Source organism: Aedes albopictus, chromosome 1, assembly GCF_035046485.1.
Source record: "Aedes albopictus strain Foshan chromosome 1, AalbF5, whole genome shotgun sequence".
Taxonomy (NCBI): Eukaryota; Metazoa; Arthropoda; class Insecta; order Diptera; family Culicidae; genus Aedes; species Aedes albopictus.
The window spans coordinates 149,460,761-149,477,270 of NC_085136.1; the positions used below are offsets into that span (position 1 = coordinate 149,460,761).

At 45.1% G+C, this 16,510-nt stretch overlaps 1 protein-coding gene across 20 annotated transcripts in view; it reads left to right on the plus strand.

Moving 5' to 3' along the window:
• The window catches only part of LOC109425098 (tropomodulin-1), a 283,267-nt gene that overhangs the window by 236,358 nt on the left and 30,399 nt on the right, over positions 1–16,510 (plus strand). For 9 of the 20 annotated variants that reach the window (XM_062845577.1, XM_029861765.2, XM_029861763.2 and 6 more), the window contains 6 exons: positions 4,312–4,464; positions 4,542–4,709; positions 4,777–5,121; positions 11,281–11,532; positions 11,602–11,749; positions 12,796–13,009. In XM_062845577.1, coding sequence (XP_062701561.1) covers positions 4,312–4,464; positions 4,542–4,709; positions 4,777–5,121; positions 11,281–11,532; positions 11,602–11,749; positions 12,796–13,009 — 1,280 coding nt within the window. Of the gene's footprint in view, positions 1–4,311; positions 4,465–4,541; positions 4,710–4,776; positions 5,122–11,280; positions 11,533–11,601; positions 11,750–12,157; positions 12,399–12,795; positions 13,197–13,718; positions 16,133–16,510 lie in introns of those variants that run through there. The other 11 variants (XM_062845579.1, XM_029861774.2, XM_029861775.2 and 8 more) reach the window with 4 other exon arrangements.

Below are 16,510 nucleotides of genomic sequence, written 5' to 3' on the forward strand. Positions count from 1 at the left end.
TACTCCGTGGCCATCCATAATAAACAGACAACCTGTAAGAAATGTACAAAATCCTGTACAGAAATGTAAACGCTGAGGTTCAATTACATATAACATTTTCCACTTGAGAGCCAAGGACTTCTCGACCACTTCGCTGATGAGTGATGATCCGAACTCCCTAGGACAGCAGAATAATGAGATTTAACATATAACATAGCTCGTAGTAGTGAAATTGTGCATACAATTTTACACCATTCGAGAATTTCTAGAATCATGAACAACTTTGCTGAACATATGAACTGTGCAGGTGATCTGGATCATGATAAGAAACATTTAAAATTACCCAATATCATCACGAAATGGTGAAGTTGCTTTTCTCATTTTACACCTTCCAAAGTCATAAGTTTTCTGTACAAATTTGATGAAGACATAAGCTTTTTTGGTAGTTCATATAATAAAGGATATCAACAATTGTGTAATTTCTTAACACAATGGCGCCATACAGCGGTTAATTTACGCACTAAACACTACCAAAAAAATATTGATTAGTTACACATTGTGTATTAAAAATTGTTACTGAGTTTGTTATAATATTTATGTAATGATGATCAAACCACATATTCATTTATTGTAACTGACTTTGTTAGAACCTTGCAATAATACAAACTAGTTGTCGTACCAATTCCAACAAATATATCTAAATATAACAAACCTTGATATAGATATCAACCGTTTATATAATTATGTTATGTTTTTGTTATGCCTTTCTGATCGGGTAGTTTCCCGATTGTCGTGACGTGGGTGATGGTTGGTTCTCGCAGCAGCTGATGTAGTTCTTAGTTCACTCGCCTGCTCCAAGTCCCGCTTCCATCTGCACTAGCACTCTCTCTCTCTCTTCTTGGCGTAACGTCCTCATTGGGACAAAGCCTGCTTCTCAGCTTAGTGTTAGCACTTCCACAGTTATTAACTGAGAGCTTCCTCTGCCAATGACCATTTTGCATGCGTATATCGTGTGGCAGGCACGAAGATACTCTATGCCCAAGGAAGTCAAGGATATTTCCTTTACGAAAAGATCCTGGACCGACCGGGAATCGAACCCGTCACCCTCAGCATGGTCATGCTGAATACCCGTGCGTTTACCGCCTCGGCTATATGGGCCCTAATCTGCACTAACACCTTCCGTTCGAAAACTCCAAGGGGGCGTTGGTCCTCTGCACGTAGAAACCATGCTTCGTGCCCATAGAGGACTACCGGTCTAATCAGCATTTTGTAGATAGTTAACTTCGTGTGACGGCGAACTTTGTTCGATCGTAGAGTTTTGCGGAGTCCAAAGTAAGCTCGATTTCCTACCACAATGCGTCTCTGAATTTCTCTGCTGGTGTCGTTGTCGCCCCAAGTACCTACACGAGTACTTCAACTGCCTCGATATCACCTCCCTGGAGCCCTTTGCCATCATGCTTTTGTCTTTGTTTTCGACACATTAATGACTAACCCGATTCGCCGACCCGATTGCATAGATTCTTCAGGGGATAACGAAACACGAATAACCAGTATTATCCCCCAAAGAAGACTCTAACACGAGCCGAAACGTTGGGAAAAATCTAAAACATTAGTTTAAATTTCCCAAGACTGCAGTGCCGAATTAGTAGCTTTACATCTCAGTAGAGGCAGACCCAGAGGGTCATGGTGGTGCAGATACAGTAAAGAAATAAAAGCAGTCGATGGCATATTGATCTGTCCAGTATCCACAGGTCAAAGCGGTGATGAACAATCGCTCAGTACGGGAATCGCTTACGCCGGCCCCTTACCACCCCCTGGACGCACAGCACTGAAAGTTTTCAATAGTAGTTGAAATAGTAAAAAGTAAAAATCGAAACATAAAAAGCAATGAAGACATGCGATCCCAAACCTGAATTATCCCATCATATGCTATTAGCAATTTATGAAAAGAATTACTTTCATCTATCTTTCACCAGCGACCTCAATTATGGGCGATGCTATGCATTCTCATCATAAATCTCGGCAGGCCGCCAGAGATTCACACCTATTATTACCGAAGAGAAAATGAAACTTACATTCAGCAGCAGCAGAAGCATCACGGCAAACGCCAAAGACAAACAACCAAACACAGAGTAGTGCTTCGTTCAGAGAGCACATCACGACAGCTCGTACTGTGTGTACTTCCTTCTCTTGTTTCAATAACACTAGAAAATTGGCCTCTCACCGCCCCGTACTACCGACTGATTATGCCGACTAATGAGTCGAAATGAACAGCCAAATTATCACAGTAAAAAAACTATCATCATTATCGTTACTTGGTAAGGTCGATACTCGGTTGGTATCTGTAAGATCAAGAAACGGTATTGCGATGACGACATTTCAATGTTTCATAAAAGTACAGAGTGATTCCTGTTTTTTTAAGGAATAAATACTTCATTTTTGTTTTGGAAGAATAAGAGAGAAACTTGGAATCGAAAAACTGAAAGGAAAGTTGTAAATCAAAAACTTCGAAATTAAATTTAATTTGAGTTGTTTTGAAATTCAAATAAAATCGAATCATAAATTTAACATGAGCTTTATATAAGAACACATATACAAACAATTTCAAAGATTTTGATTTCACCAAAACTTGAATTGATCCATAGTTTATGTTACCATTGAATTTCCTTTCCTTACACCATGAATCTACACAACCACCTGGTAATGCTGATGAACTGGCGCACGTTTTGTGGCTCATCGCGCCGCGAGTGCAGTGCAACGCTTTACCTACTCATCTACTGACTGTTTGCGATAGATACATATCGTAACAGGTGATTGTTTCAGTTTCCTGCTTGTTTTTTTTTTTTCTACTTCTGCGGTGCGGTGTAATGAATTTAGGAGATCTTTGGTGCCGATGGCAGTGCAGTTCATTCATCTTTTTGGCGAGAGTCGAAGCCAAGAGAAACCTTTTGTTACCAGAAGATGGTTCAAGCATGTATGTGATTTCTAATTATTTTCACTTTTTCCATTTTTTATGCAATGTGTCTATTTAAATAGCTGGATTTATTGATTTGCTGAGATCACATGATGTTTATAAAAATGTCGATGTAGTGACGTATGTTTAATATAAGATATGAACTCTAATGATCCCAAAGACTATCAGCACTGTTATTGATCATGACCGCCACGATTAACAGACATCTTAGCCCTTGTACCGTCACTTCCGTTTTGCTCATCATGCCATCTCGCAATGATCAAATATCATGACAACACCATTTACACTAAGGAAAAGAAAACCGGGTTATGTTATATTTTTATATTCCACTAAGTATTTGCATCCTTGACAGATACGTATTTCGTCCTCAACTGTGAGATCATCTACAGTGTCTCGTACTTGACTCGACTCGACTAAAAAAAAGTCTATTTCAAACATTTGGGCTTGTCTCGCCGTCCGAGGCTTGACATAATGGAAAGGAAATAAAAACTTTTAGGAAATTGGCAAGTTAAGCCCCTCAACACTGTCCCTGCTTTTGAAGACAAATGAATCAACGATGGAACTGCATACATGCATTGCAGTTATATCGTGTTCTCACGAGTCCAATCATATCTCACGTTGACGGGTCGCTGCGTTCCACCACACCCTCAATCCTCATCTTGGAAACGCTCATCCTCAGTGTGAAAGCCCGCATTCAAGGTTGATGCTTGTAGGTATAGCGTTCGTTCCTGCATCCTCAATGTAAACAAAATGTTCGGGCAAGCACCAAACCTTGTCCATCCGTATAGTCAGGTAACTGGCTAAATACCTATACCGACCGAAAAGGTAAACACGATGGTCGTTAAAAGTACCATAAGGAAGCAACTCTGAGACCACTGGCTGCTGGCGGTCAGCGCGTCTATTTAAGGCATTTAAAATTAGCGAGCAGCTGATTGGCGCTACTTACCACCGTGCTCGAGAAGAGAGATGAAGCAAAACAAATCGAGATAATGTTGTAATTTAAAATAAGTGAAATTACAAAAGTTCTAATACTTTCAAATTGCTTAAATTTATGGTGCCGCCCTCACAGTACGGCTACACGTGCACCTTACGTAAACTGGATGTGGGTAACAGTGATTCGATTAAAATAATTAATCAAACTAAACCGAAAGAAAACGCCGACCGACATACTTTGGCTTTGGTCACGCAAAAGCCGAAAGACGTAAACACCAGCCTGTTTTTTTTTCTTATTTCACACCTGAGCGAATTTCAACGGCTGCAATGCAATGCAAGCCCTTTGGTTTCGCACCTGTTTCGAACATTACAAAAACAAAACAGTTATCATAATGTTTCTCTGTTTTCTTTGTCTCTGTCCCCAGACTTCATCATCCACCACAACCAAAACCATCACAACACCCGCCAAGCTCTACGGCAAAGATCTCGGTGCGTACGATGATGTTGACGTGGACGAACTGTTGGCACAGCTCTCCCCGGAGGAGATCACCATGCTGGCCAAGGAAGTCGATCCTGATGTAAGTGAAATCTACTCGTTACACTCGACAATTTTAACAGAGTTGTTCATATCTAAATTGATTGCCTCTTCTTTCAGGATTCATTTTTGCCCCCAAGCCAGAGAACCAACTACGAGTGTACCAAGGATCCCACCGGTCCCTTGGACCGGAAAAAGCTTATAGATCACATCAACAAACAGGCTCTGGAAACACCGGATAAACCCGAATTGGAACCATTCGTACCGGGAATGGTTCGAGGCAAAAAGGTATAACTACACTGTTGAAATTATCTACCAGCTGTTCAACACTTAACCAACCGATTCCTACTTTTAGTGGATTCCACCCCCGGTGGAGCGGAAGCTCCAGGAAGCCGCAGAACAGATTGCCATCGATATGGGTGACGAGTACGAGCAAGCGCTGAACGACGCCACCCAGGAGGAAATTATCGATCTGGCTGCCATTCTCGGGTTCCACTCGATGATGAATCAGGATCAGTACCACGCATCGTTGCTCAACAAGGGCCAACCGGTCGGACTGGGATGGGACGGCATCACCAAGTCCTCCATTCAGAAAGTGTACCCCGCAGAAAAGCCCAACATGACCGACCCGGAGGAAACGATCAAGAGAATAAAGGACGACGACAGCTCGCTGGTGGATGTGAACCTGAATAATATTAAGGTAGGTGGTTAAAATAGTTTGACATTCAACGGAATTTCAGCTTGTCATTGGTCATGACTCCCAGTGGCTTCAGTGAGCGCTTGGAGTTGATCGTGCACCCGCCCGTGGTGACCACTGTCTATTCTTCAGACTTGCGGTTGTTCACCACTACCATCTCCGTTTTGTGGTGCGTGAGTACCAGCTCTCTCGACCTTATCCAGTCTAGCACTATGTATATCGCGTGCGTTGCTCTAAACTCTACTTCCTCTATTGACTCACCGTATACCACGATTGTAATATCATCGCTAAAGCCAACCAGCTATACGTCAGGAGGAAGTGTGAGCCTCAATTCGCCATCATACACCGCGTTCTATAGAACCAGACCCAGAATGGACCCCTAAGGTACCCCGCGGTGATGTTGTAGCTACTTTCACCTTCTCGATGTCAAAGTTTAGCACCCTATTCTGGAAGCAGCTTTCTAGTATCCGCAATAGGTGAACCGGGACTCCTAGGTAGTGTATGGCGCACTCGATAGCGGCATTCTCCAGTGTGACGACCGCGTAGTAGTGGATTCCCGTTAGCTTCTTTTGGACCGCTATCTCGTCCAATTTGGTTATAGCCTTAACGTCTACCGTCTATCGACCCTTCTGGAAGCCAAACTTGTTATCCGAGAGCCCAGAGTCATCTGGTTTCTCGGTATCGACCGTCATCCTCGACAGAATCATACTCTCCAACAATTTTCCGGCGATGTCCAGTAGACAGATATGTAGGTCTGCATGTCAATGGATCGCCAGATAGCTCCCGGGTTTGGGCAGTAGAACCAGTCTTTGTCTTTTCCTTCCCTTCGTAAATTCGGCTGAGTCCACCCACATCTGCCAAACCATTCTGAGCATGTCAGGGCTAGCCTCAATGGCCGTCTGAATGGGTATTGTCGGGATACCATCCGGACACGAAGCCTTGGTCAACTGAGGCGACTTCGCTATTGCGATGAGCTCGTCCTTCGTCACCGGGGCAGCTCGCTTTGGCCGGTTTGGCCATAGGGGATGAGGGCCTATGGTATTATATCGTGACGCACGAACAACGTTTCCACAATCCTTCCAGCATCTCGGGGGAGCGTTATGGGAGTGCTGACGTGTCCTTCGGTTTGTCCATGACTACTCTGTAGGCATCACCCCAAGGGGTCGTGATGACTGCCTTTTTTTCCTTCTAAACCATAGGGGGAAAAATATGCTCAACAGACACCCTAACAGGAAGGTTAGGGTAGTGTGGGGTTAAGGCCGTCTTCTGCAACACTAGTAAAAGCCAGGACTACTCTCTTCTCAACCCACTAAAACACACTCCTATGGTTGCCAAACCCTTCGTCTCTCCCGAACCACCAAGAAGGTATTGCTTCAGAGAGGGGCTAGTGCACATCGCACCCTCAAGGTTAGCTGCGTAGCCTAGCAGCAACGAACATCGATGACTCGTTCTGGAGAGTCCACCACGGTAGCATGCTGGCGCTTAGCCAGTTTCCCGAGTGGTCCTCGCCACTCTCTTTGTTCTCGGAAGGCGGGCAGGGTCGACCCCGCCCGCGCCCAACTGCTTTGCACACCTCAAGAACTGATGCCCACGTGCAACCCGATCTGACCTGCCCGTAAGGAAGAGTATCACTACCCTTCAGGCCCTATCAGATGCGCCCGAAGGTTGCAGACAGCAGGGTCTCACCTACCCCGACCCTTGCCGGAGACCCCTTTCCAACCGCGGGCTCGGATCCAACCCAGTAGACCGACGCCACGGCAGCACCGCTACCGGGACTTCCTCTCCGCGACCACTCTGACCTCGCTGGTTCGTGAAACGGCTTCCCCATTCCACGGCCCAGGCATTAAAGTCACCCGCTATTTCCACCGGCCTTCGTGATGACAGCCTGGCAGAGATCATCGGTGCAAGCTCTTTCCATCCTCCTTCTAGCTCTGAGGCAGGATGCGCAGAGTTCTACGATTTCTGGACACCACCAGTATACCGGTGTGACAACCGCGGTAGTACACCCCGTTGATTATTGCGATTGCGAAACCCTCATGCGACGTGGAAACTATTTCCTGGATCAGGAAACGACCGGTCGTACAAATTGCCGCTAGCTTGGCCTTATCCGCCACCCAGTTTCCGTTATAGGGAGGGATGTGGTACGGATCCACTAGTAGGCCACTGACTGCCATAGAAACACTGTTGTAGTCGTTCAGGTTTAGCTATGTAACCTGCATTAGAAGGTCCGACCTCTTTGCTTGCCTGGACATTTAGGCCCGCTCGTCGCGTGACCCTTTTACGCCGTGCAAATAAGGCATTTTGATACTAAGTTGCACCCTCTGACGATGTGGCCTTCAACTCCGCACTTTTTGCAGAGATTGCTCTTGTCGGGGACATTACACGCCCACGGTTTGTGTCGTTGTTCGAAGCACTTGAAGCACGCCTCCTTTTTATCGTAGACGCGGAACGGACACACTGACTAGCCAACTCTGATCTTGCCGACTGCAGTCGTCTTGTTCACCTACAGGAAGCTTGATCGTAGCGATATGCGTGCCTGCAGGGCCTTTTTGCAGACGGATTGATGCACTTGGTGCATCCACCTCACACTGCTACTTCATGACTACTGCGAGCTCCTCTGCATCGGTGATCTCGTCCAGATTTTTGCACTGGAGTGCCGCCTCCGCCGCCTAGACTCTCACCTGCAATTTTTCAGCCAGAACTTTTTGTTTTTACATCTGCGCACAGCGGTCAGAGACAATGGTTGCCTCACATGGCCCTCAGCACCTCGGTGAATGTATTCGCCTCAGCTTTGAAGACCAGCGCGTCGCTCCGTTTGCACTTGTTTGCTGGTTTTATTTTTATCACTTCCTTCTTCTTTCCAACCGTTATCCAAGGGTTATTCTTCCTCTTCGGCTTTCCACCCGCCTTCTAGCGCCATGTCAGACGCTTTTTCCACTATGGCTCTGGAGACCTGTATGGTCTCATGCGCCATCGTTGCGTTTCCAGCGAAGAAGAAGCTGTTCGTTTGGGTGGACCACTTTTCCCTGTTCGCGTCAGCCGTACTCCGCTCTTCGACCAGGAGATCATACTACTTTTTGGCCAGAGCCAACTATTTGCGAAGCATCAGCAGGCCCTGTTTCAGGTCCTTGTTGATGGCAGTCCGCCCGCTGGTATAGCCAATCAGCTGGCCCAGCTATCCGGCAATTACCAACATCTTTGGTAGCCCACTACTGTTGTGGTTTAGTGCCCGCGTGAAATCCGCGCCAAACATCTGCGCTTCCTCGACCGGTGCTGCGCCACGTCGTGTTCCTTCTGTTGAACTTCTTGCTATCTGCTCGCTAGTGGGTACATCAGCCCATCGCGCGAACGATTTCAACGTTGCAACTGTTGTGAGGCCGCACAAATGATTTAGGTTCAGCTGTGCGACCTGCACTATATTTGGCTGTCTTGCGTTTATTGCCTAGACCCTGGGCATTTAGGCCCTCCCGTCGTAGGACCCCTGTTCGCTATGCAAATTGTGCATATTGGTATCGCATTGCACTCCTTTGCGATGTGACCCACTTCTACGCCCTTCTTACATTCCTATTCCTTGCACGCCCATGACTTATGACTTTTCTGAAAACACTTGCAGCACGCTTTGCGCGGCCGGCTGCTTATAGGCTGCGAGCTTCTCAGCCTCGTCCAGGTGTTTACACTGCAGAGTCGACTTAGCCGTCAGAGCTCTGGCCTGCATCTTCTCGCCCAAATGCAGCTGGCTCCTTGTAGAAGGTACCTTTTAGCGTTGATTCCTTCTTCAGCAGCCTCCTTCACCTTTCAACGCCCTGGGTACATCGATGTACTTATCCGCCTTAATCTTGAAGACCAGCGCACCTCTGCAAAGATGGCATTTCACCGTAGAGATTCACTGTGGCGCAAGCTGTAGCATCAGTTTATCGACCACACTGTGGATTTAAACATTTTCACCACACCAAGCCACCCAGCTAACACAAAGTCTTATATGATGTTGCATAGGATGCTAAAGTGGAGGCCATATGCGTACATGCTGCTATTACCCGTGTGTAAAGTGTACGTATATCGCCTCCACTTTTGCATCCTATGCAACATCATATACTATCGTGTGTTTGCTGGGCAGTTCCTCTTGTTTTGGGTAGTGGGTAGACCAAGCGCGAGTGTTGCTCACTCTTTCAAGCGAATCGCTCTCGCCCACCATACTTGCGCGCATCCGAATCTCACTGGTAAATTCACATATAAAAGACGGGCTCCTTTTGAGGTTTATCTCCTTGTTCCTTCCTATTTAGGGGCCTTGTTACCAGCGGCCTCTGGCGCGGTGTAGCAGGTAACGGTCTGCTGTCCTCTGTAGGACACCTCTTGCCTTCAGCGGGCCACGCTTATCTGGCAGGTTTCGGCCATTCAGCTCCTGTCATTCGCGGTTTGCCCCCTCTCCTACGTCTCGTCATGATATCAAGCTTCCGGTAAAGAAAATAATGTTCATTTACGGGAGATCTCTCCACGTATGGTGCACGCATTGACCGCGTTTCACTCCACGTCCAAAAGATCGTACTCCTTCTTGACCAGAGTCACCGACTTGTGGAGTTTCAGCAGAGCCTGTTGGTTCATTCGATCAGCTCGTTGTGCTGCTCGGTGACTACCAACATCTTTGGTAGCTCACTCCTGTCGTGGTTCAGCGTCCGCGTGAAGTCTGTGCCACTCATCTGTGTTTCCTTCGTCGATGCTGTTCCGCCACGTGCATCCCCTGACTGGGGTAGCTCGCGCTCTCTCATTTGTGCTAGCTCTAGAATTCATGTCTGTGGGTCTTTCATGAAGCTGCTGTCCCTTTATGCGATTGAAATAGTCACCAATGATCCTGATAGAAACATTGGGAACCAAGGCAAAGTCCCTTACGAGGGTTGAGCTGAAAACCGGAAGAACTCTAATCAGGAGTGTTCATCTCAACTTACTTCCACCCAGTTAGTTGTTCAAGCTGGATACTGGTCGGAAATGTACGCTAAGGCATCGCTAAGGTTTAATGGAACGGAATGCAGTGCCGAAATTAGTCCACCCACCTTTTTAGGCCCGTGTCTCCCAGCCCTACTGAGAGAATAAAATGCCGTTGCTACCGTACCCGATGTACTCATAACTGGGCTAAGTCACTAGGGATGCGGTATAAGGTCACTTTTACAGACTTGCTTCTGGATGTGTGGGCTTTTGTAGAACCTAACTAGTACTAACTGCTGAGCTCGCGCCAATTCTAGGCTCTTTTCGCTTCCTGACCATGTCCCCCGCAAGGGTAAGTCCATACTGGTGTGTGCATAAGGCTCAGTTAGGAAATAATCCTTGGCTCCCACCTAGATATAGTAAGCCATGTGCGTGAACAGCTCTGTCGACTATTAAGGAATCACTTACCAGGTGCTGGTGAAAACCCCGTTGATCTTGGCGACTATAAAGCTCTAGAAGTTTCCCGTCGTCTAATTGTCGCTATTTTGGACTTTCCCCTCGACCCAATCATATTTCCCATTGGCTACATGGTATGGGTCCGTAGGTACTGGGTTGTTTCATTGTGATTTAGGTTCAACTAACTAGTTGAGCTTCTCGGATATCCTGGACATACCAAACAATTAGAGGGTTTAGTTTGACGCAGCATTATGTCTTAGGGCCTTCATCTTCACATCGCATGTAGAGTTTGATTCTATCAGGACCTTTGCAGTCGCAGGATTTGTGCATCAATTGGGTTGTTTAGTGAATAAAATATTGTTATTTTCTATAGCCTAATCAAAAGAGCTCATTTTTCTGAATATGACGTGAATTTATTGGATTCCAATAACTTTGTTTTGATGGTTAAATTAACTAAACAGTTTTAATTTCCGTGGATAGAATGACAGTTCAATCGATAAAATGACAGTTCGACCCGAACAAAAAAATTTCCCCATACAACCTTTAAATTAATTTTAAAAATAGTTTTGGATTTCGACCAATTTTTGGGCGGAGAATCGGATTATGCAATAATCTGGATACCCCTAAAGAACCCAATTAACGACAGTTCATTACAGTGGGTATCGCTCATTGAATGTATTGCAGTTTTGTGAATTTTATCAGCCACATGTAGAGTCATATTCGGCATTACAACTTAAGAATAAAACCTTACCATAACTCACCGGTTTCTCTATTCTTCCTCACTTCCAGACCATTTCCGACGAGCAGTACGAGAAGATGTTCGAGGCCCTGCAGAGCAATACCCACCTGGAAGTCCTCTCGCTGACCAACGTCGGCCTGACCGATCGCACCGCCCTGCTGCTGGCGGCCGCGATCGAACGCAACCACACCCTGCGGGTACTCAACGTGGAAACAAATTTCATCAGCCCGCCGGTGATCGTAACGCTGGTGAAATCCCTGCTCACACAGATGACCATCGAGGAGTTCCGAGCCTCCAACCAGGTGAGTTCCCATTGGAATCCCCGCCTAGGGGTGTAACGGGAATACATGTTCTCATATTGTGCATTGTAGCGATCGCAAGTGCTGGGCAACAAAATCGAGATGGAAATCACTGACCTGGTGGAGAAGAACACGACCCTGTTACGGCTAGGTCTGCATCTGGAGTTCAACGATGCCCGCCACCGGGTGGCCGCCCATCTGCAGCGTAACATCGATAGAAGTGAGTAACCCATTCCACTGCAACCAGAGCGAAATTTATTCTTTATCAAAAGGACAAAATTTCAAAACAACGGTTACAAACTATTTTGGCTATTTTGGCAACAAACTTCTTGTTGCGGTGGAGGTTATATGTATTGGTTAGATTATAACGCTTTATTACAGCTGAACGTTACAGAGGTGGAGGCAGATAACAGTTGATTTCAGGTTCTTGTGGATTCTTGTGATGAATGGTGTGAATTATCCTCCTGTTATTCTAACGTACCGGTTATGACTTATTTCGTCAATCTAAACAATACAAACATTTAAAGATACCACGATTGGAGCGTTAAAATACAGAGGATAACGTTCACTTAATACATCGGAGAATCCCTATTGATTATTGTTTATTTTGAAATTACCCCGATTGCAGATGATCCGCAACACTGCCATCCAATTCCATACTATCGCTATCTGACGGTTCCTCCACCTATACGTTCAAAGCGATCCTCGGCGGAACGATCAGTTTCCAAAGAGCCTAGCATTCCCAAATCGATCGGCAATGAATTGGACCAACTATCCGAGGAACCCGTCATTCAAAAGTCGGAAATCTATCTCGAAATTGACAGCAACTCTACGGTGGTTGAGGCTTAGGTAGCTTTCCGAGAGCGTAGGTTCGTATGGCTCCCTAGTGCAAGTAACCGTGTCTTTTCCGTGGGTTGCTTACCAAATATGTTCGAAGTTTTTGGTGATAAACTTCTGTTGTATGTGATTAAATGGTCCACATTGTCCAGTCTTGTCGAAATTTCTACGTTCAAACCCCTTTTGGAACTTTTGTGATATTCACTCAAATGCTACCATGTGTATGAGACACCTCCACATCGAAATCATTCCCCAACGTGTTTAACCGATAGCAATCCGTGTTTCTATCTGTATATGTGTTTTACCTTTCTTTTTCTTTTTGGTAACACGTCTTACTCTATTACGCTCACGCGCTCGCGCACACTCTTGCCATAAACGCATTCAACCCAAATTAAACCAAATATCAATCGCTCGTGTAACATCTCTCAGTTCGTGTCGATAAGAAAGACGGCCGATCGTCACGTGGCAGCCTCTATCGACCGCATCACGTCGAGGAACGAATGGACGAGCTCGTGGGCGTCGAAGAGGAAGAGGAAGAAGAGGAGGAAGAGGAAGAGGTGCACGCGGTACCTCAGGACTACGACGTCGAGGAAGATCCGGACAATATCGTCATTCGTCCGCCACCATCCGACGACGAGGATATGTAATGACAATGCCAAGAGAAAGCGATTCGCTCTTTGTTTTCGTTTCAAACCAAATTTTTGCCGCTTAATTTTTATGCACTCACGCTGCTAGTTTTCCGCATCCTAAACTTTAGTGTTTTAACCAATAAGTCAAGAAGAAAGCAAGGCTGATACCAATATCCGGAAATCCACTGTATATTAGCAAAGGTAGTGATTCTAGTTTCTATTCACATTTCTTATAGTTTTCTATTAGTTGCATCTATTTTCATGAATGTTGGACAAAAGGTCGAAAAACAATACGTCGGAAGAACACAAAGCTGATTGAAAAACTTGATAGGGTAAAAAAGAAGACTACTTCTTCAAGAAGACTTGGAGCCTTAGCAATTTCCCATACACATTTTAAACGTCAGCGATAGCAGAGCCACCTGTTGAGCTAAGGTGCTACCTCTTCATGAAAGTGAAATTGTTCTATCTTTATCCGAGGAGTATGCTGCTAGCACTGTCTCTCATTTTTCAGCAGTGATACTAGTATTCTTGATAAAGTGGTCTTCTGTAAGTATGTTTCAAGTAAAAAGAACTATCAGGACAGACAAAAAACATTTTTGACCTTCCGCCTATCGATGTTTTCAGACATTTTGTTTTTCAACCTTTAGACCATTCTGCATCGTCCAAATGCGAACGTGTATCGCACATTATATCTTACTCGCTTCACGTCTCTCTACATCAAAGTCTACAAAAGCCAGACAGCAGTTCAACTACCTGTATTGCCATTTTCAAGACAACATTCACCGTAGCCGAACACAGAGTATTAAACCTACAACGAAACTCGCAAATGGTACAGATAGGACTAGTGATTTGCGCATGCGCTCGCTTATGTTGTTACTGTTCAGTTCTCATACTTACACATTGTTTACAGACCATCAGACGTAACATAGTAGAAGAAATATGCACATTGCTTCATACTTATGCCATTTGAGGAACGTACTTTTCTCGATAATCAGTCACTCAGAACTTCCTAACTTCTACGATGTTACGTCTGTGTGGCTTCTCTTTCTATCCTCTTCCGGATCTAACACTTATTAAACTCTGTTGTCACATATACAGATAGACACTTGCGTTGTACTCTGGATGCAGGCAAGTTACAATGTTCAGCAGGTGCAAGGTTGCCCAAACAAACAAAAAACTTTTACGTACTGGGAGATTGTATAGGGATTACTTAGTTTTCTTTCAGACTGAAAAAAAAACACACACACAAATGTATTCCACATGCTAGAACACAGCTTACCTATCAGGAAGATTGGGTTCTACAAACTGGGGTTAATGGTCTCCTTGGCGAAGCTCAGTGGTGCCATAAATGAGAAAAAAAAATGAGAAAACCCGAATACCTTTACGTACCGCGTATTAGCGTGCCTAATTTCGGCGGAAAGCCATGCTCTGAAATAGTCCCCACTGACTGTGTGCACAGGATCGTAGGTACATCACTTGAATTTTGCAGTTTCTCTTTGAACTAGGAAGATTCAAAAGAAACCTGGATATTTCGATGGATGCTTTTGAAAGAGTTCGAAATCTCAAAAGAGTAATGGTGCAGAATTCAGAGATTCCTTCAGAGATTTGCTTGGAAGTCTATCCAGGATTTCTTTTGAACACCTTCTGGAAGACCTTCTTGACTTTCTATCGGTACTTGCGGTCTTGACTTTCTATTTGGTTCTACGGTTACTTCCGGGTTTTTTTTCGGATTTTTTCCCGAAATTCCTTCCAGGATTTCACCCAAAGCTTACCCTCAATTTCTCCAATAGTTCCGTCAAGGAAGACTGTTACAGATTTTCGCGGGATTTCTACATGAGTTTCTCCTGAGATTTCTCCTGAGGTGCTTCTCTTTCCGTACACAAACTCGAAACAACGACGGATGGCGCAAAGTGAACGTGAACTGGTCGGTCACTGTTTACTGTTGGCGCCAAATAATGAACTCCTGGCCAGCAAACTTCTGAATCACACACTCTTTACCTTTTCATCGATCAACCAACTCTCGAAAGAACTTCCGAATCTTCCGTGCACCACTGTTTACCTTTTGCGATGACTATCCAACTCCCGAAATTCCGAATCTTCGCGTACTTTGTTTACTTTTTGCACCGACTAACCAACTCCCGATAAGCGAAATTTTGAATCTTCCGCGCACATTGTTTAATTTCTGCGCCGACTAACCAACTCCCTATAAGCGAACTTCCGAATCTTCTGCGCACTTTGTTTACGTTTTGCGGCGACTAACCAACTCCCGATAAGCGAACCTCCGAATCTTCCGCGCACTTTCTTTACTTTTGCGCCGTCTAACCAACTCCCGATAAGCGAATTTTTGAATCTTCCGCGCACATTGTTTACTTTTTGCACCGACTAACCAATTCCAAGTTCCGAATCTTCCGCGCATACTGCTTACTTTTCCGTCGACTAACCAAATCCCACGTGAACTTCCGAATCTTTGGTGCACACTGTTTACTTATTGCGCCGACTAACCAACTCCCGATAAGTGAACTTCCGAATCTACAGCGCACCTTGTTTACGTTTTGTGCCGACCATCCAACTCACGATAAGCGAAATTCCGAATCTTCTGCGTACACTGTTTACTTTTCTGTCGACTAACCAACTCCCGCGCGAACTTCCGTTTACTTTTACTTGTTGTTTACTGTTTGCGTCGACCAGCCAACTCCCGATAAGAAAACTTCCGAATCTTCCGCGCACTTTGTTTGCGTTTTGCGCCGACTAACGAACTCCCGATAAGCGAACTTTCGAATTTTCCGCGCACTTTGTTTACATTTTGTGCCGACTAACAAACTCCCGATAAGCGAACCTTCGAATCTTTAGCGCACTTTGTTAACTTTTTCGCCGACTAACCAACTCCCGATAAGCGAATTTTCGAATCTTTCGCGTATACTGTTTACTTTTTCAGTCGGCTAACCACCTCCTGGAACGCAAAATTCAGAATCTTCCGCGCACACTGTTTACTTTTTCGTCGGCTAAACTGTTTACTTTTTGTGCCAACTAATCAATTCCCGGTAAGCGAACTGATCTGAAACTTCCTCTGTAATTAATCATTGGATTTCAACTGCTACATTTCCAGAGGTAATCCCGGCGTCCCAAAGGTTCTCCCAGGGCTGCTTCAAAAATACCTCTCGAGTCTTCTGCGAGAATTCATCCTGGTAATTCATCCGCAATTTTTCAAAAGGTTTTCCAGGATTTCTCTTGAAGTTTTTTGTGGGATTTCTCAACGTGTTTCTTCTGGTGATTTTCCTAGGATTGCGTTCAGAGCTGTACGAGGTTTTGACAATATTTGCTGCAAGGATTTCTCTAAAAGGTGTCCTGGAGCTTATCTCATGAAGTTTCCCATTGAATTCTATAGATTTTCCCGGAATCGCCAAGAGTTTTTTGCAGAGCTCGATCCGGAAAATCTTTATGGATGTTTCTGATATTTCCAGTGTTTCTCCTTGGATTCTACCAGGCAGCCCACCGGAGATTTTTTCAGTTATTCT